Raw genomic sequence first — 22,656 nt, forward strand, 5'->3', positions numbered from 1 at the left:
ATTATCAATATTATAACTTCCAATTAAATAAGTTAAAAAGAAATAACTAAATACCAAATTGGGATCCATATCATTAAAACCTTGCAATTTAAGGATCATTCTTGTTAAAATTAAAAAAAAAATGAAATATTGTCTTAATGATGTCTAACATCATTAACTTATTATCGGCGGCATGGTATTATTTATTAAAAAAAAATACACAACACTAATATCACTTTTTTTAAATAGTTAATATACTAATTACAACTCAACTCTACTAACTTAATATGCTTAAATGGTAATTTAGAGTTTAAAATTCAAATTAAAGTTTTTGTTCTGCAATTCAACTTTTTTTAAATTTATATAGAGGTTATTTGTTCTTATAAAACTGAAATTAGGTTTCTTAAGATTTTATAAGAAATTTGATTTAGGATTTTGGTTTTAAATAACCATTATCTATAAACAAATAATATTTAATAACCTTTCATAAATTAATTTCACTATTAATTAGCTAACTCAATGGACATCAACCACAGGATTACCAAATGCAAGACCTAGACCTAATTCACGGACCGACTTGGGGACTAATTGGTTCCCCAACGATGGATTAGTTCTACAACGCTATCTATCTACTTGGCTTTAGTGGTAGGTCGGGACTTGGGCGTACTTCTTTCTCCTCATTTGGGACTTAATGTAGGATTGTCTTAGTTATCTTTTATTCTCTTTGTTTGGATTCTCTTTTTTCTTTTTGGAAAACGGTTAAAACCATTTCATTAAAATCCTAAAAATGGGAGGGTTAGAAATCAAAGCTAGACAAACTCTACCTATGATTAAGGATGACAATCAAAAGACCCTAAAAAAACTAATTGGTAACATTCATACATTCTAAAAAAAACAGAGATTATAAACAGAAAAAACTACATTCAAACTCAACTATCCCAGCCTAGTATTTTCCCATTCTATGTTTTTATTGAGAGGCTATCTTCCCCTTCCTCTAACGATGAAAGGAGGTTGTATTGAAGATGATGATGAGTATTGTTGTTTCTAATTTTGAATTCTCTCTTTGTACGAGTCCGTTTTGATTTGATAGAAAGAATTGTTTTTGAGAATTTCAGGGCTTTTATCTTTGTTATCTTCAACTTGAATTTCTGTGTTCTTGTCTTCATTATCTTCGACTTCAGCTTTAGACTTCACATTGGTTTTGGAATCTTCTTTATCGGCTTTATAAGTCTCTGTTTCAGCTTTGAAATTTTGGGTATCTTTGTCTTGAGTTTCCTCAACAACAACTTGAGATTTATCTTCCATTTCTATTCTGATCCTTCGCATTATAGAAAATTTTATTTTCCTCTTCACCTTGATTCCTTTTACTTTCTTTCCTTTACTGCTTTCATTTTCCCCAGAATCTTTCTTACTTTTCTCCTCTGCATTTTCCTCATTTTTGTCTTTTTTATCACTATCCTTGACTTCCATAATATCCTCTTCCATTCTTGATTCTTCCGTTTCATTTTCTTGCTTTTTTGGATCCCCTACTTTGAATATCCAAATCGGTCTTTTCATTTCTCTCCTTACAATAAAGTAAATGTAAACTTATCTCACTGGTGAAAAAAGGGTCAAAACCGAGAGTTAAAACTCTCGGTTTTGACACTATAACTTTCGGTGAAGACACCTTACCGAAGGTTTTAGTAACCCTCGCCATCCCTCGCTATTGACACTCTCGGGACTTCCATAAAGAGAAAAACCGAGAGTTATATGAAAACTTTCGTATTTTTCTCTTTTTGAAAAAACCGAGGGTTTTACAAGAACTTTCGGTTTTTCTCTTTTTGGAAAAACCGAGGGTTTTATACAGACCTTTCGGTTTTACCCGAAGAGGAAAACCGAGAGTTATATACAAAACTTTCGGTTTTCCTCTTCGGTTAAAACCGAAAGTTTTGTAAATAACTCTCGGTTTTCCTCTTCTTGTAAAACCGAGAGTTCTTTGCAAAACCCTCGGTTTTCTCCTTTTCAAGAAAACCGAAAGTTATATGAAAACTCTCGGTTTTTACCCGAATAGGAAAACCGAAAGTTTTGTAAATAACTCTCGGTTTTCCTCTTAAGGATAAAAACCGAGGGTTTGTCATATAACTCTCGGTTTTCTCATTGGCTTAAAACCGAGAGGTTTCTAATATCTCTCGTTTTTTTCAAAAAGAGAAAAACCGAGAGATTTCAATATTACTTTCGGTTTTTTCCCCTAAATTTTTCAAAATGTGCGGATTATTTTGCTCGCAACCAAAACATAACCAAAACCTGTTCAGCCAAACCAATATATTAATGATAAAAGAAATGCAGCATACATTAAACGATCACATTAATTGATCGTGAACATTACAAAATTCGAAACCAAACAAATATTCCGAACAAAATTAAACACATATCATACCAACCACAATCAAAAATAAACCCAAATCATACTAACAATAACCTAATCTTAAACTTATAACCTAATTTAACAATAATATATACATAATCTAACAATAATCTAACCTAATTGCAAAATTCTAACAATAATCTAACCTAATTTCAATAATCTAACATAATCAACCCAAATCTAACAAGAATCTAAAATGAATCTAACCTAATTGCAAAAATCAAACCCTAATCTAACCTAATTTCAATAATCTAACAATAATCTAACATAATCAACCCAAATCTAACAATAATCTAACAAAAATCTAACCTAATTTCAAAAATCAAACCCTAATCTAACCTAATTTCACTAATCTAACAATAATCTAACATATTAAACAATAATCTAACAATAATCTAACCTAATTGCAAAATAAATAAAAAACAAACCTTGCAGGGCGGCGGCGGCGGCGGCAGAGGATGTTCTTCACGTTCCGGCGGCGGCAGAGGGCTATTCTTCAAAATAACCGGTGGTCTTCGGCAGGACGGCGGCGCAACGTCTTCGGCAGGTCGGCGGCGCAAGAACTTCGGCAGGAGATGGCGCGGAGGCTTGTTCGTCGGGGAGAGGCTGGAGTGCGGCGGGAGAAGAGGGAAGTAAAATCGGGAAAGAAGAGAAAGAGGCGCCCGTTTTTTAATTTTATCATTTGATTTCCGAGAGTTATATATATAACTCTCGGTTTTACCCTTATTAAAACCCGAGAGTTGTATATATAACTCTCGGTTTTACTCTTTTTAAAACCCGAGAGTTATATATACAACCCTCGGTTTTGACCCTTATTAAAACCCGAGAGTTTTATATACAACTCTCGGTTTTCACTTGAAACCCGAGAGTTTTATATACAACTCTCGGTTTTCACCCTTATAATTCCGAAGGTTAAATATTTAACTTTCGGTTTTATCACTTCCAAATTTGTTAAATTCTTTTGTTTCTCACCTACTAATGACCTTTAACAACATTGATTGAACACATTTGTTATCCTTACAATATTGCACAATCCATATGATCAAACATTACACATATTCTTTACATAATCATACATAAACATTCAAATACACTTCTCTATAATAATCAAACACAATCATAAACATTTCAACATAAAACACAATATAAATTTTTAAAATATAACTCACATTAGATTATATTAGTTAGGAGTCTATATTGGAAAGAAAAAATACTCTAATTTAAAAAATTGAAAATGTAAAAACCGAAAGTTATATAATTAACCTTCGCAAATACACATAAAAAACGAAAGTTGTATATATAACTTTCGGTCTTGAGAAGTATAAAACCCGAAGGTTATATATACAACTTTCGGATTAGATGGATAATTCCGAAGGTTAAATATTTAACTGTCGGTTTTATCACTTTCAAATTTGTTAAATTCTTTTGTTTCTCACCTTCTAATGACCTTAAAGAACATCGATTTAACACATTTGTTATCCTTACAATATTGTACAATCCATATGATCAAACATTAAACACATTCTTCACATAATCAAACATAAACATTCATACATATATAAATACACTTCTCTATAATAATCAAACACAATCATAAACATTTCAACATTAAACACAATATTCATTTTTAAAATATAACCCACACTTGATTATATTAGTTAGGAGTTAAGATTAGTGGCTTAAAAACAAAATTATTTAACAAATTAGGAATTGTCAAAACCGAAAGTTATAACATAAACTTTCGTTTTTATGTATATTTGCGAAGTTAAACCCGAAGGTTTATTTGAAAACCTTCGGTTTTTACCCATTCCCATACTTAGAAAAAAATCTGATTTTTTTAATGCTAGGCAAAAACCGAAGGTTTATTTGAAAACCTTCGGTTTTTACCCATTCCCATACTTAGAAAAAAATCTGATTTTTTAAATGCTAGGCAAAAACCGAAGGTTTATTTGAAAACCTTCGGTTTTTACCCATTCCCATACTTAGAAAAAAATCTGATTTTTTTAATGCTAGGCAAAAACCGAAGGTTTATTTGAAAACCTTCGGTTTTTACCCATTCCCATACTTAGAAAAAAATCTGATTTTTTAAATGCTAGGCAAAAACCGAAGGTTTATTTGAAAACCTTCGGTTTTTACCCATTCCCATACTTAGAAAAAAATCTGATTTTTTAAATGCTAGGCAAAAACCGAAGGTTTATTTGAAAACCTTCGGTTTTTACCCATTCCCATACTTAGAAAAAAATCTGATTTTTTAAATGCTAGGCAAAAACCGAAGGTTTATTTGAAAACCTTCGGTTTTTACCCATTCCCATACTTAGAAAAAAATCTGATTTTTTTAATGCTAGGCAAAAACCGAAGGTTTATTTGAAAACCTTCGGTTTTTACCCATTCCCATACTTAGAAAAAAATCTGATTTTTTAAATGCTAGGCAAAAACCGAAGGTTTATTTGAAAACCTTCGGTTTTTACCCATTCCCATACTTAGAAAAAAATCTGATTTTTTTAATGCTAGGCAAAAACCGAAGGTTTATTTGAAAACCTTCGGTTTTTACCCATTCCCATACTTAGAAAAAAATCTGATTTTTTTAATGCTAGGCAAAAACCGAAGGTTTATTTGAAAACCTTCGGTTTTTACCCCAATTTTAATCAAAACCGAAGGTTTTCAAATAAACCCTCGGTTTTGGCAATGCGGTTTTTTTTTAAAAATTTGTGAAAAGTAATCAAAACATAATTATTTAATAAAACATATCAAACCAAACAAAACAAACATAATAACAATAATTCATAAATATTAAAACATAACAGTCATAAAATCCATAATAAATCTACAAATTAATTATTAGAGGGGGTGGAAGGAGCGGGTGGTTGATTCAGTCGACTCCTCAACAAGACAAGTTCCTGTTCGAGATTCTCTAATCTCTGAGACATTTCGGCCCGGTCCGCTTTGATTTCACTAAGCAAACGACCTCTTTCGGCATCCCTTAGTCGGATTTCTTCCATTTCCAGCGTCATCTTTCTGACCTCTTCCTCACGTGCCGCAATTTCAGATTGTGTTATCAGATTCTGGTAACACGGATGCAGTTTCTCCGGTGTACGCCGAAGTCTCTTCCATGTCGAATCATCACCCATATCCTAAATGCATTTCAGATCATATATGTATATATATATATTCATCAAACAAAATAACGTAAACTAACATAAATCTAAATCTTTCAATAAACAAAACAAAAAAACCAAATCAAACAAATTACCTGAAGAGAAGAACCCGCGGCTTGGCTTGGAAGAGGCAGGCGGCGGCGGAGGCGGAAGAGAGAGAGAGGAGAGAAGCGAAATGAAAAAGAGAAGGGTTAGGGTTTGTATTTATAGAGGTTGAGGCCGAAGGTTTTCATAAAACCTTCGGAAAAACCAATTTCAAAAATTTCAATTTTTTTTAATGAGCAAAACCGAAGGTTATTTGTAAAACTTTCGGAAATGAAATTTTCAAAAAAGGCAAAACCGAAGGGTCTTTGAATAACCTTCGCAATTAAAAAACCAAGGGATTTCAAAACCGAAGGTTTTTCCTAAAACCTTCGCAAATAACCCACACCCAACACTTAGAATTTTTTTGGGTGTTTTGGGAAGGTAAAACCGAAAGTTCTTTGTAGAACTTTCGGTAATAATTAATAAACCCGAAGGTTTCACACCCCACTCGGAATCTATTTTTAATCCCGAAGGATTTGTTCCTCTCGGGAGTATTTAGGAGAGGTTTACAAAACCTTCGGGAAAAACCGTCGGTAAAGGTCCTTTTTTTACTAGTGTCTTAGCAAAAGTTCCTCAACCACTATTATACCTAAACAAACTAATACATAAATCATAACAAAGAACCATATATTCATAAACTTGCAAAATATAAATAATAAACAAGAACATTTATCTATAAACAAAAATATATATATAAACTATAAACAAGTTTGGTCATATAAAACACAAACTAAAAATTAAAAACTAAAAAGAAACACATTTTATTGTTCATATAACTTTGCTTTGTTGAGACATAAACATTGATTTATTATTAATAATATTTGTTTTCTTCTTTCCATCTATCAATTCATGTAGTTTGTTATTTGTTAATTCAAGTTTTCCATTGAACATTAATCGAGGTGACTTAATTCTGTGACCTAATTGGGTGACACCAATCTTAAATACGTTTATTGAAGAGATTGAGCCCACAACATTACTTAGAGGGAAATCTAGGTTAGGGTTGAGGTGAGCTAAAGTCCACCCCGAATTATTTTATACTAAAAATGTGACATAATTCCTAATTTTTTAATTTATTTAATTTAGTTAAATATTTATTTAATATTAATCTTAATTTAATTTATCTAATTCTCAAAAATAGACAAAAAAAAAAAAAAACATACGTTAATCTACCTGTTTATTCATAATTTTCCCAAAGGTTTTCAAGTCTTGCCCAAATTTTTTTAAAGCCCACCATAACTTCAATCATAGATCCGTCACTGGCGTTACTTTGTCATCGATATTGATTTTCTAGTAAATTGATTTTGATACGGAGGAACACTAATAGTTGGATTTGATAGTGTTGTTGAAGGAAGAGGAGAAAGAGGAACACAAACAATTAGATTTGATGGGACTGCCCGAAGAGGAGGAACACGATGAACGATAAACGACGTTGAGGAACGCGAGCATTTGAATTTGATAGGTTTGTCCGAGGAGGAGGAGAAAAATGAGAAACGAGATTCGACGGTGCTATCCGAGGAAGAACATGAGCAGTTGAATTCAATGAACTATCAAAGAACTGATTCATATTACAATGTTCTCTTTATGATATACATATATAAATATATTTTAAAAAAACTGACACGTCGTTAAATTAGTAACATGTTTTTTATTCCATTATAAATATTACTACATAGATAATAAGTTAACAAAGTTAGTGTTGATTTTGATTATCAGATCTTCTAAGAACAATTATGAAGAGATGAAACTCTAGAAAAACTAGGAAGGACAATAATATTTGTTAAAAAAGAAAAGTCCTAAGAGTCTTGAGTGTTGTATATCAACCTTTACAAACAACCATTATAAAAGAGTAAATTAACCTAAAACCTTAAATTACTTATACACACAGACCCAAGTCAATTAATAATTAAATAAGCCCTAATTTCATAAAAGACAATAGAGGCCAACACTTTCAATTTGTTAAAAATCAATTCTTAAACTCACAGTCTCCCCTATAAGTTTGATTTGGTTCGATATTCTTCATGCCAAGCAGCTCTCGCATCTCCGCGAATTTGACTTTTGCTAGTGCTTTGGTGAAAATGTCTACACATTGCTCTCTAGTGCTTACAAACCCTACAACGATCTGTCGGTTCTCAACACATTCACGAATGAAGTGGAACCGAGTGTCGATGTGTTTGTTGCATCCATGAAACACCGCATTCTTCATTAATTCTATTGTAGACTTGTTGTCTACTAAAGTGTTGCCGACCTCGGCTCGCATCCGAGCACCTCGCTCAACAAGTTTCTCAACCAAAGTCCTTAACACGATACTGCAGTAGCTGCCATAAACTTCGCCTCACACGAAGATAAATCAACAATTCGTTGCTTTTGAGATTGTCAGATGATCAAATTTCTGTTAAGATAAAACACTATCCTTCTGGTGCTTTTTCTATCGTCTATGTCACTAGCTAGGTCGTTGTTAATAAAACTAACGAGTTCTTCAACTTTTCGTCATCTTCTTAACTGAATCTCATAGCTCGTCGTTCCCTCCATGTAACAAAGAGTGTGTTTTAATGCTTGTTGGTGTAGAGTGGTAGGCTACTCCATGTATCGACTCACTATGCCAACTATATAAGAGATATCGGGTCGAGTGTGTGTCAAGTACCTAAGACACCCGATGATACACCTATACTCTTTCGAATCCACTAAGATTCCTTCCACATCCTTTACGAGCTGCAACTTTGCTTCTATTGGATACTTGCTCGTATTGCAATCCTCCATTGCCAACTATTTCAACACCTTCTTCGCATAAGCTTTATTCTTCACCTCGATGCTATCGTTTTTTGGTCCACCTCGATACCAAGATAGTACGATAGTATCTCGAGATCACTCATCTTAAACTCCTTCATCATCTATTTTTTGAACTCCTCAACGCCCTTGATACTTGATCCGGTCATGATCAAGTCGTCAACATATACGTCAGCAATGAGTACTTATTCTCCATGATTTTTCGTGTACATAACTTGTTTTTGAGAACATTCCACGAAGTCAAAACTCATTATTGTCTTGTTGAGGCAAGTGTTCCACGCCCTTGTACTTGACGTAGTCCGTAGAGAGCCTTGTATAGCTTTTACACCTCGTGCTCTTTATTCTTGATAATGAAGCCTTCAGGTTAAGCGACATAGACATCCAAGTGGTGAATCTCCCATCCATGGTGAGCTGCGATGGCAAGAATTAGCCTAACTGTGTCAAGTTTCGCCATTGGTGCAAAAATCTCCTCAAAATCGCCTTACTTCTGCACATAGTCTTTCACTACCAATCTCGCTTTGTGCTTGAGGATGTTAACTTTGTTTTCTCTTTTAAACTTGAAAACCCACTTTAACACGATGTTCTTGTGACCGAGTGCTAAGTCGGTGAGCTCTCATGTCGTGTTCATCCTAATAGACTCGAGTTCTTTGTTCATGGTCTCATTACACGGCTCTTTGACTATCGCCTCGTGATATGTTGTTGGCTTGTCGGTGGTGAGCAACAACGATTCATCAAGATCCATCTCTACTAGTGGTACCTCCACATAGACATCCTATAAGATTCCGAACTCCATAGAATTTTTTACGAGCTCGTTGTTATCGATGCACCACTCCCACTTCTTCTCCTCCTTGAATACGGAATCTCTGCTCACACAGATTTTCCCGTAAGCTAGATCAAGAAACCTGTGTGCCTTGCTTACGTCTTCGAGCTTCACATTTCTGGTGATTTTCTCGTCGAGCTCATTGAGTTTCTCTTGATGACCCGTCATATGGGTTCTTACTCCTTTATCAAGGTACCACACATCGGTGTGATTATACTCATTGCCACTTGTGAAGAGTTTTTCCATGACTTTCTCTTTATTGAGCAACACCACATCTAGTTCCTCCTTGGACGATTATTTCACGAACTTTTCAAGGTTTGTCTCTTCATCTACGGGCAAAGAATTCTTCACTCCCTCAACAAATATTAATTTTAGCTCCTCGTCATAGAAGCTAGTGAGGTTTGCCTCATCATTGTGCCTTTTGTTGGGGCACTCGTACGCGTAGTGCTCGTACTTTTGACAAGCGTAACACTTCACTCTGCTCTTGTCTTTACGGGCTTGGTGTTTTTTGTTGTGGTGAGCTTTCTACACGACCTCGCCCTTGCCCTTTCCCTTTTCCATAACCTCGGTTATCTTCACCGTTGGCCCTGCGACTCGACGATCTAGAAGAAAATTTGGTTTCTCCATTTATTTCATTCGTGACATCCATTCATCAAGCGTGATCAATAGGTACTCCTCCTCTTGGTCTCCGTAGTCGCAAAGTCTCTCGTCGTGGACTTTGAGACAACCAACGATCTCCTCGACAATCATATTCTTGAGGTCACCAAATTGCTCGATCGTTGTAACCATCTACATGTATGTATGTATGTTGTACGACTCTAAGGAACTTATCAACGACGAAGATCTCCTCCACCTTCTCTTCCAATGAGAGGATACCCGTCACGATGGATGTCAATTTCATGGCGAAATCATCCACCGATTTCCCATTCTTCATGCGAATTGCCTTAAATTGTGTCTTCAAGGTTAGTACTTTTTCCTCTTTGATTCTCTCCACTCCAACATGCATTGTCATTAGCATCTCCCATTCTAGTTTGGTAGAATCCTTCTTAACCACCGTGATTAGGACGTCCTTAGGGAGTGCTTGATAGATAGCGGCGAGAGCCATTATATCTTTTCGTTTTCCGACCTCGTCGAGCATCACGACTTCTCACACTCCTTGTACTTGTAAGTTTACCCGCATCTTTAACACCCATACCAGGTAGTTACTCTTCGTGATTAACGGATAGAAGAGCATCACGTTCCCTTCACTTTCGATCTTCATTGTCGTCGCATCTATGGTTGATCTTGTCGACGACATGTGTAGATAGACTCTAATACCAAATGTTGATTTTGATTATCGGATCTTCTAAGAATAATTATGAAAAATGAAACTTTGGAAAATCTAGGAAGGACAATAATATTTGTTAAAGAGGAAAAGTCTTGAGAGTGTTGGGTGTAGTATACTATCAACCTTTACAACCAACCCTTATAAATAAATTAGCTTAGAAATCCTAAATTACCCTAAACTAGTTATACATACAAGCCAAAACCCATTTATAATTAAATAAGTCATAATTTCATAAAAACCAATAACGGCCAATAACTTTTAATTTGCTTACCATCAATGCTTAAATTTACAGTTAAAAATAATTAAGACAAAACTTCTGTTAGGATTAGTGCATTTTGTATAATTTTAAAAATAATTGGCTTTGTATTTTTTTAAAAGTCCATGCAATTTCATATAAATAATAGTCGTTTAAGCATAACGAAAAAAACAATACAAAAACATGAATGATTACCTAGAAACCAGACACACCCAAAATACAACGAGATTAATCAATTGAATGTAACAATGAAAACATAAATAAAAAATGTTCACTAACAAACAAAACAAAACATAAACTCTATCATTAACGAGCTCAGATATCTTCAAAAAAGATTAGATAGTTCATCGACCCTCTCCATTAATTTTCCAAAAAAAATCTCCCTATCAAGTAATGAGATTTGTATTAATCAAATGAATCCTCATATATTTGAGAAAAATTTTTTTTATCACAATAAAAAAAATGGGACAACGGATTAAGTATGTAGCCCGCAAACACACTTAACCATTTAATTAAGCGCAGAACTTGTCGCCTGACCGGCTCAACCCTAGGAACTTAGGGTTGGTACCCACCTCTTGTTACCGCTAAACTAGCTAGAAGAGGAGATTTTTTTTTATCACAATACTATTAATTTGTTTGATGTGAATATCTTACTCTTGAAAGAAGAAATGATTTATTTGATAAAAGAGTGAGTTATTCACGCTAAATGATTAAAATATTTTAAATGTAGTAAATCTAAAGTAATTTATCTTAATATTTAGTTATAATTTGATTTGATTGATTATTAATTGTTTAATTAAAAAATCAAATAACCTCAAATCCCATATCAAACATATTTATATTGTTGTTAGTGGCATTCAAAGTGATTTGGAGTTTGGTAGACCAATATAGAGGAGAATTGATTGGCCGAAGACCTCGTGAGTCGTGTCAGATCAAATCCAATTATGATTCAGATAGACTTTAAGGCATCTAACAAATAACTAATGCAATGAATTGAAAAGGACAAATACAAATTGTTATATCATAATTTTGTGTAATAAGATTAAAAAAAAATAATTAAAATGAGATGCATTTTAGTTTAAACTCAGTTTCCTATCTAACTCTCTCATCAAAGTTTAAGTTTATAAGTTTATAATTTTTCTCATTTATTATTTTAAAATATATTTTTGTTCATTCTATTTTATCTATTTAATATTTTTCTAATTATTTCATTCCTTATCTCAAATGTATTTAATATCATTTTAATTACTTTATTTATTTTTTTTATATATTTAATATATTTAATCATTTTATTCATTATTTTTTTTTATCAAATTCATCTATTTTAATCATTTTAATTATTCTTCTTCATTTATTCTATTTTTATAATCATTTAATTAATTATCTCCTATTTATTTCTAATTTTTATATATTAATATAAAATTTAAATAATAATAAAGCATAAATTTAAATATATCATTTCACATCTTATTTTTCACACACAAATATAAGGTTAAATAATAAATTTATCAGAAATTTTGACAATAAATATAAATAATTTTATTATTATTTTCTAAATCACTGAAACAACATTATGAATTTTGCTTTATATATTTAAATTTTGTTTTCTAAAAATGAATATAAATAAGTCATAATAAAACCTTTTGCATATATATCTTCTTACATCATAATTCATATTAAATATATATAAATTTAAAATTATATATTAATAAAAATTAATATATTCATATAATATATTTTAAAATATATTATTTTTAATTTAAATAATTTATTAATAATTGAAATATATTAATTTTATTTTAAATAATTTATTAATATTTAAAATTATAAATTAATAAAAAATTATAAAAATTATTATATTCATATTATTTTAAAATATATTATTTTTAATTTAAATAATTTATTAATAATCAAAATTATTTTTTATTAAATAATTATTAGAGGGGATTGTCTAACCCCATTTTCCATTTTGAAAAATTCATCAGAGATACACTAACAATAAATATAAATAATTTTATTATTATTTTCTAAATCACTGACAAAACATTATGAATTTTGATTTATATATTTAAATTTTATTTTCTAAAAATGAATATAAATAAATCATAATAAAATCTTTTGCATATATCACTAGTAGAAAAGAGGTTTTCTGTAACGACTCCTAGTAACGGCGCTCGAAAGCCCTTACTAATATTTGATATTAGTAACGATTATAATAAACCGTTACTATTATAAGTGCATCTGTAACGGCCATATAAACCGTTACAGATATGACGTCCCTTTATCGTTTTTAGTGAGGATATCTATAACGGTTTTCTATCAAAGCCGTTACTAATATAGTATCTGTAACGGTTCTTGATTAACTGTTACAGATACTGAATCGTCTTTTCATCATCTCTGCTACTATCTGTAACGGTTAATAACAAAATCGTTACAGATATGGCCTCCCTTTCACGTTTCATTAAAGATATCAGTAACGGTTTACTATTACATCTGTTACTAATATAGTATTTGTAACGGTTGAAATTAACCGTTACAGATACTGAACCGTCTTTTTATTCTCTTCACTAGTATCTGTAACGGTTTTACGAATAACCGTTACAGATACTGCTTCCTTTTTAACGGTCCAATAAAGGATATCAGTAACGGTTTTTATATAAGCCGTTACAAATAGAGCATCTGTAACGGTTATTTAGATAACCGTTATAGATACTAAGCCGACTTTTTAACTTCTTTACTATTATCTGTAACGGTTTTGTAGAAAACCGTTACAGATATCCTATAATAACTCCCGCGCCGACTTCTTTTTTCCTTCTTCTTTTCTTTCTTTTCTTTTCTTCTTCCGTTTTCTTCCGCGCTCCCGTTTTCTTCCGATCATCCGCTGTCGCCGATAGAAGACTCCATTAATCCGCCGTTTTCTTCCGATCATCCAAGGTGCAATCAGGTAAGTTCTCTCTTCCCTATTCCCTATTCTTCTTCCCTCTTCTCTACCCCCAATCCGCCGGCCGCTCACATTCATCAAATCATCGGAAGCCGCCGCCGTCGTTTGCCCCGCCGGTAGAAGATTCCATTAATCATCCTGCATTCATCAATCGCGCCAGGTAAGCATACTGCATTCCTTTTTCGTTAGACTATTTTAGGTCAATTTTTGTTCTTTATGGATTTACAGTTTGTATATATATCGTTTGTTTGACATTGAACAACCTGGATTGTATGTTCTTTATGGATTTTTTTTATTTATGGATTTACAGTTTGTATATATATGGTTCTAGATAGGATTTACAGTTTGATATTAGGATGTTTTACAAAATTTAGATGGAATCAAATAGGATTTTGTTGAATACATATGATAGGTTGAGATTGATTTCTCATAGTTTATTTAGATACTGAAATATTTACCTGTATGATTTTGATACTGTTTGTTATGGAGAGTTTGAAGAAATGAAGACAGTTAAAGCTGTTGCTCAAGTGATACTGTTTGTTAACGTTGAATCTCTTAGGTATACGAAATAGATTAAAGCTGATATAGATAGGTTGATAATGATTTCTCATAGTTTATTTGTAGAGATTCAGCAAATTTGATGTTAACTTTGTACTTCAAACAATTCATCATTGAAATCAATTACAATCAAAACAGTAGGGTTCTTCAAAACCCCCTGTTTAAGTCCTGTTCCTAGTTAATCTCAACCAACTTAATTTGATTATCTAATGAGCGCTCTCCTGTTTACGTATTGTTCCAGTTTCGCTTGTTAAAATTTGTCGAGTTCTTTTATAACAATGTAGTAATGTGGGCTGATTTCATGGTAGGTGTGCAATTGGTTTCATGATAGGAAAGAGTTTTTGTCACTGAGACTTGCTTCTTCACTTCTTGATCCTGAATACATTGGTAATTCTCTCTGATTTGGTCATTAAACATTCTTTCCATGTACAAAATTATTGAAAAGGAAATACATTAAACGTATGATCAAATTAGTTGATAATCCACTCAATCAATCAAGAGAGTACTCAAATAACTTTTATTACTAATCAAATTGTGTATTCTATTTATAGTTTGGCTGAATAGTTAATTTGAAATAGGTTGGTGTGCATTATTTCTCAATACTCTTTTTCATTCTATTTTACAGAAAATTCAATTTTCATCGTTTGCCCTTGTATTTCCTATCGCTGCTTGAAGTTTTCCCTTTCAGATTAAGGTTAGTTCTTATTTACAATCAATGTTATTTGTATGTTAGATTAGTAATATTGAATGCTAAAGTTAGATTGTTATTTGTATGTTAGATTAGTAATATTGAATTCTAAGTAGATTATTGATGTTAGGTTAGTGGATACTTTGTATGTTAGGTTAGATAATATATATTGAATGCTAAGTTAGATTATTTGATGTTAATATTGCATGTTTGGATTATTAGATTAAGTTAGATTATTTGTATGAGCAGATTATTGCATGTTTGGATTATTAGATTAATTGTATGTTAGATTATTGGATTGATAGATTAAGTTAGATTATTTGTATGTTAGATTATTGCATGTTTGGATTATTAGATTAATAAATGATTTGTATGTTTGATTATTAATGTTAGGTTGTTGGATTATTAATATGTATGTTAGGTTAGATGGAAATCCCAGACAAAACATGGATGACTATACTTCGTACCGATCCTAAATATAGTGAGGGGGTTGGCAAATTCATAGAATTTGCTGAAAGGTCTACGGGTAGATCATCGATTGCATGTCCTTGTGTAAGGTGTGCAAATCGAGTATATGAGAATAAGAGTGTGGTTAGATCCCATCTAATTGTATACGAAATAAGACAAAATTATGGTTTTTGGTATTTTCACTGTGAAAAGAGATCAATTGGACGTCAACTTGTAAATGCTGTTACCGAGAATGTGGAGGAAGATGAATCAAATGATGCAATTGAAGACGAACCGATCAATGAACAACCAACTAACGAGACTAATATCATGGAAGACGAACTTGTTGAAGTTTGTGAGGATCATCTAATGGAAGATATTATTGTTGAGGATCATCTAATGGAAGATATTATTGCTGATTTATACCCTAATGTCAACAATGATAATGAACATCCGAGTGAAAATGAGCCTTTCGTTGATGATGCTACGTTTTACAAATTATTGGACGATTCGAAACTACCTCTGTATGAAGGTTCTCGCATTTCCAAAGCCTCGACTCTTCTTAAACTTCTTCACCTAAAGAATGTAGGTAAGTAGACAAACACGTCATTTGATTTATTGTTGAGTTTATTGAAGGAGGAAATACTGCCAATTCATAATCAACTACCGAATTCGTATTATGAGTGCAAGAAATTCATTAAAGACATGGGTCTATCGTACAAAACAATTGACGCTTGTAAGAATGATTGCATGCTTTTTCGTAAAGAGGATAAGGATTTGCACCAATGTAAAGTTTGTGGGCTTTCTAGGTGGAATGTCAATAAATCTAATGGTGCAATTCGAACGAAGGTGAATGGTAAGTATATACCCAATAAGTCGCTGCGCTATTTTCCATTAAAACCGAGATTGTAAAGATTATACATGTGTTCCAAAACTGCTCCACACATGACTTGGCATAAAGATAACAATCCCGAAGATGATGTTCTGAGACATCCTGCTAATTCAATGACATGGAAGACCTTTGATAACTTGTACCCAAATTTCTCAACAGAACCTCGAAATGTGCGACTTGGTTTGGCTAGTGATGGTTTTCAACCTTTTGCTAGCGGAAAAACATCGTACAGCATTTGGCCAGTTATTCTCATCCCTTACAATGTCTCTCCTACCACATGTATGGATACAAACAATTTTCTTCTTTCAATGCTCATTCCAGGACCAAAAAGTCCCGGTGATTGTATTGACGTATTTCTTGAGCCACTTATTGAAGAGTTGACGGAATTGTAGAATACCGGTGTGAAGACATACGATGCAAGTAGAAAACAATATTTTAATTTACGGGCAGCTCTTATGTGGACTATTAATGATTTCCCGGCTTATGCAAATTTGTCTGGATGGAGTACAAAGGGGAAATTGGCATGTCCGTCTTGTAATCAAAACACCGCGTCTTTGAGGTTAACAAATTACCAGAAGGAGTGTTATATGAATCATCGACGATTCCTCCCGTCTAATCATCGATGGCGCAGAGAGACCGATACGTTTGACGGTCATACTGAGCATAGAGGTCCTCCTGTACTATTATCGGGTTCCGAAATTCAATTGCAGGCGCGAGATCTAAAGGAAATTTGTTTGACAAAGTACCTGCCTAAGAAAACGAAAGTTATACATGAATCCCGAGGTGATAATTGGAACAAATTCAGTATATTCTTTCAATTGCCTTACAGGAAATCTTTGATGTTGAGACATAATTTGGATGTAATGCATATTGAGAAGAATATATGTGATAGTTTGTTGGGAACTTTAATGAATTTGAAAGAAAAGACCAAGGATGGAATTAAACCAAGGAAAGATTTGGTCATAATGAACATAAAACATTCCTTACATCCGGTGGAAGTTGATGGTGTTCTTCGGTGTCCGCCGGCCCCCTATGCATTGTCCTCAGAACACAAGAAACGTTTATGCCAGTTTTTGAAAGATATTAAAATGTCAGACGGTTTTTGTTCAAATATTGGGGCGTGTGTAAACATGGAGGAGAAAAATATTTCAGGATTGAAGAGTCACGATTGTCACATTCTATTACAATATATCCTTCCACTAGCTACACGTGGCCTACTTCCCGATGATGTGTACGACGCTGTGGTGAATTTAGCAAGGTTCTTTCGGTTGCTTTGCCAAAAAAGTTTACAACGCGGACAATTGGAAACATTACATGACGACATTGTCTTGACACTTTGCAAATTGGAGAAGATCTTTCCACCTTCTTTTTTTGATATAATGGTGCACTTGCCAGTTCATTTAACTTTTGAAGCTTGTCTTGGAGGGCCGGTTCAGTATCGATGGATGTATCCAGTTGAACAATATATGAGCACACTCAAGAAATACCTTAGGAACATAAACTTTCCAGAAGGTTCAATCAGCGAGAGTTACCTTTTGAATGAGAGTATGAGCATGTGTGCCCGATATTTGGACGATCAAGAGTCAGAAGATGAATCGATAAATACAAGTACAACCTTCTCCATATTCATCGCTATGGAAGACTTATCAAATGACACAACCTACACATATCAACCGGGTGATCGTGAGCGTGCTCATTGGTACATCTTAAAAAATTGTCGCGAAGCTGAAGAATATTATAAGTAAGTCCATTAATTACATCTTAATTATATATGTATGATTTAAGTAATAATTTAATCTATCATATGCGCAGCGATTTCGTTCAATCATGCCCTACTAATATTTCCAATGAGGCTCGGGATAAAAAATATGTTAGATATTTCCAAGAAAGAGTAAGTAATCGTCTCAACAATTTCCTTTTTTAGTATATGACAATTAGTTTAACAATAATTTGTAATTGATAGGTGGAGCAATTAACCGATCAATCCGATAGGACAACGAATCTTAAGATTTTAGGACGTGGGCCTACATTGTATGCAAAGAAATATAAATCGTGCAAAATAAATGGGTACAAGTTTAACACTGAAAAACATGACGAGAGCTTGACCACCCAAAATAGCGGGGTTTTGGTTGTTGGTAATAATGGGGCCAAGACTATTAACTACTATGGAGTGATCAATGAAATCATAGAAGTGATATTCTTTTGTGGAAGACTAGTGATTCTCTTCAAATGAAAATGGTTTGATGTTAATCACAAAGATCAGGGCATTAAAGTTGATAAGTATGGTTATGTTAGTATAAATATCAACAGGATTCTACAGACTCAATTAAATGAACCATTCATAATGGCAAGCCAAGCAAAACAAGTCTTTTAATCTACAGATATGGCATCAAGGCTTGAATGGAAAATTGTGACACCAATAAATCCCCGTTATTCTAATTAAGGTTGAATTATTTTCTATGAAGGGTTACTTGTAAATTTGTCTTATAAACATTACATTCAATATTTGCAGCTATCATGGCACCTAAAAGAATGCAAGGTAAGAGTTTAAGCAGCGCGCTAAACGACCTTGTACAAAGGACCGAGGAGCATTCAGAAGATCCTGTGCAATTGTGTAACTCTATCGGGGAAATTGATTTGGACCTTGATGATAGTGTACCAAACACTAACCCTGATGATGATGATGATGAGAAATAGCCCCCGTCTGAGGAGCAAGATGAAGGTACTTGTGTTTTTGCTTAAGTTAATTGTTATGATCCTATATAATTTTTTGTATAATTTTAGGATCTATTTCGAGGAGGAGACGGGGCAAGAACAAGAATAAAGCAGTTGGTAGATTGCAAGCGGGGCAAAAGATGACTCTTCAATTTAACCCGGTTGATGGTAAACCAATGTGCGAGAATAGGACAGCTTGGTCGAGGCATATTGGGAATGTCATTCGAGACTCCAATGCACTACCTCATAGGACTTTGCGTTGGTTGGACCTGAGCTCTACACAGCTAGATCACATATGGATGGCTATCACGGTAACTTTTTATATTATTAAGTCCATTATGTATTCAACACAATCTATAATCGTATTTTAATGTTGACTATTTAGGATCCTTTCGTGGCTGTGGGGGATGACATCAACAACTATAGAAGACAAAGTTTATTTCAAACCAACAAATTATGGGATAGATGGAGATGTCATTGGAACACCATGTACATTAAAGCCCATGAAGGTAACGAGCAAGCGATTAGGGCAAATCCTCCTCCCGAGATCGAAATAAGTGATTGGCATTATCTACTTGATCGTCGCTTTCTCACTCCAGAATTCAAGGTAAATTAAAGTGTTTATAAAGAGCTCTTACATTAATTATTCATTAAACACAAATGTTTTCTTATTTGCAGAAAACAAGTACTGTGAATGCGCAAAATAGGTCGCGTGTTGTGTACAAGAATCATGCGGGCAACATCTCATTTTCGCAAGTGGAGAAGCAAATAGTTCGTTTTATCATTGAATAACAAAGTTTATAATATTATTACGTTTTTATTAATTATTAAATTTGTACAGGAGAAGACTACCGGTACGTCGCATAATTTTGCGGAATTATTTCTGCACACTCATACAAAGAAACCGACTCTGCAAGATCCAAATCCGGAGGTTCCCCCTATTATTCAAGAAAAAGTGGTAAGTCGTGTTTATTAGTTATATTTCTTTTATTTATTTTATGTATGTATGTAATCAAATGTAATTTGTGTTTGTAGACTGCCTTGCGAACTGCTATAGAAGAAGACCCGAATAAAAATGAATTGTAGTTGGCTGAGTGCGCATTCGGGTCTTAGGGACATGGGCGAGTTGTGGGTTTGGGCTCCGGTGTCACACCTAGATCTTTTAGACCTGATGCTCGTGGTGGTACTAGCACACCGCGCAGTGACACGCAAAATTTCCGTGAACAAAACCAACTTTTACTTGAGGAGATGTAGAGGATGCGAGATGAGCGTGAAGCTGAGAAGCTTCAGTCACGGAGAGAGCGCGAAGAAGCCTTACTCGAGCGTCAAATGGAGCGTGAGGAAGCACAAAGGCAGCGTGAAATTGAGCGCGAAGAATTATTGATGCAGCGTCAAGATGAACGTGAAGAAGCTCGAAGGGAGCGTGATAGAATGCGGGATGAGATGCTTGAGATGAGATCGACGATGAACTTCTTATTATCCAGGATTCCCCGTGATCAACTTCCACCTGCCCCTCCCACTCGAGATGATGCCCCTCCTACTTAGAGATGATGCCCCTTCCACTTGATCGTCGCTTTCCCACTTGAATTCTGGTTAGTTAAAATATAATTTGAAGTACGTTAATTAATGGTTTTTGTGAATTTGTGATATGATTGTAGTTTTTGGATGGATTATAGTTTGTGGATGGATTGTAGTAGTTTGTGGATGGATTATTGTTTTGAATTAATGATTATAGTTTTGGGTTTTTGGTTATTGATGATTGTGTGCTTTTTGGTTTTGGTTATTGATGATTGTGTGCTTTTTGGTTTTTGGTTTTTGGTTATTGGTTATTGATGATTGTGGTTTTAAATAGGTAAAAATTTGTAAAAAAATAAAACGATTAGGGTTTAGTAACGGTTAAATAATTTCAAAAACCGTTACTATGAACCTAACTGTAACGGTTTAACAAATAAAAAACCATCACAGAAACAACACAAACATCTGTAACGGGTTTCAAAAACCGTTACAGATACTACTGCCTTTTAGTAATGATTTTTAGCCGGCTAAAACCGTTACTGTTGTTCCACTACTATCTGTAACGGTTTTCGAAAACCGTTACAGATGCTTGTGTTGTTTCTGTGACGATTTTAAGACGGCTAGAACCATTACTGTTGTTCCACTAATATCAGTAACGGTTTTCGAACGCCGTTACTGATACCTGTGAAGTTTCTGTAACGTAATTTTTAGTAACGATTGGTAACGGTTTTATTTGCCGTTACAATTATGTTTCAGTAACGGTGTTCGAAAACCGTTACTGAACAGTTTTCGCCCTTACTAATACCCCTTTTTCTACTAGTGAAATCTTCTTACATCATAATTCATATTAAATATATTCATATAATATATTTTAAAATATATTATTTTTAATTTAAATAATTTATTAATATTTGAAATATATTATTTTTATTTTAAATAATTTATTAATATTTAAATTATAAATTAATAAAAAAATTATAAAAATTAATATATTCATATTATTTGAAAATATATTATTTTTATTTAAATAATTTATTAATAATCAAAATTATTTTTTTATTAAATAATTACTATAGGGATCGCCTTGTCTAATCCCATTTTCCCTTTTGAAAAACTCATCCAAGATATCATTCACACTAACAATAAAGTGAGAAGTATAAATAAACTACATAATACATTCAATAAAAATGTAAGAAAACCAGAATCAATTAAGAACTCTTGAATAACACTCTATTTAATGAAATAAATTTTTTTTAAATATCTATCTTAAAACTATTCTTTTGAATATTATGTTATTAAACACTTTAATTTTAAATGACTAAATTATAATAGTTAGTATGATCATATATTATTAAAAATAATGTATAATATATAAATTTAAAATATTATTAAAAATAAAGTATATTATATTAATTTAAAAGATAAAATATTATAATTAATGTTTTATTTATTATAATTCAAATAAACTTTTTGAATTTACTAAATACATTTTCTTCTTAAATATAAATTGTAATTTGTTTTAAATTTTATGAGGTATTATTTTATTATCATTGTTATATAAAATCAACACATAAATCTTCTGAAATTTTACCTTATTTAAATTTGAAAAAAATACAAATATTAATAATTAGTTCTCAGCTTATTTAGTTTATTTGCGGATATATTTAATATAATTCAATTTATTTGATTTTGCTTGAGGTTTCATTCAGCTTATACAAAATAATAAATAAACTGGGCATGTATAAGCTGAATCAAACCTAATAGCGCGATTAAAATTATATCATAACAAGCACAAGTATCTAGTATTCATTAACATTTTGACTTTGCTGATTTAAAATGCATGAATTCAAAAAAGTATTCTCAAAGTTATTAACTATGTCATCAAGCAGTAAGAAATTAGATAATTGAATGCATTCCTTAGATAAATAAAACTATAAAACCTAGACGAAGTTAGTCAATGGGTTCCATATGAGATAATAGTTGAAGAAATAAGATAGAATAAATGCAACACATGCATAACCTAGCACATCCATTTCAACTTCTGTTATAAATTCCACTAGAAGGAATCCTTTTCCTCCTAAAATAGTGTTA

At 32.8% G+C, this 22,656-nt stretch overlaps 1 protein-coding gene across 1 annotated transcript; it reads right to left on the reverse strand.

Moving 5' to 3' along the window:
- Positions 1-7,585: 7,585 nt before the first annotated feature.
- LOC124946291 lies at positions 7,586-8,379 on the reverse strand. The gene is made up of 2 exons (XM_047486857.1): positions 8,264-8,379; positions 7,586-7,937 (listed from the first exon to the last, which is right to left on the reverse strand). Exons 1-2 carry the CDS (start codon positions 8,377-8,379, stop codon positions 7,586-7,588), a joined length of 468 nt encoding a protein of 155 aa, XP_047342813.1.
- Between the last annotated feature and the right edge of the window lie 14,277 nt (positions 8,380-22,656).

The sequence above is a fragment of the Impatiens glandulifera genome, chromosome 1 (assembly GCF_907164915.1).
Source record: "Impatiens glandulifera chromosome 1, dImpGla2.1, whole genome shotgun sequence".
In the NCBI taxonomy this organism is placed as follows: domain Eukaryota; kingdom Viridiplantae; phylum Streptophyta; class Magnoliopsida; order Ericales; family Balsaminaceae; genus Impatiens; species Impatiens glandulifera.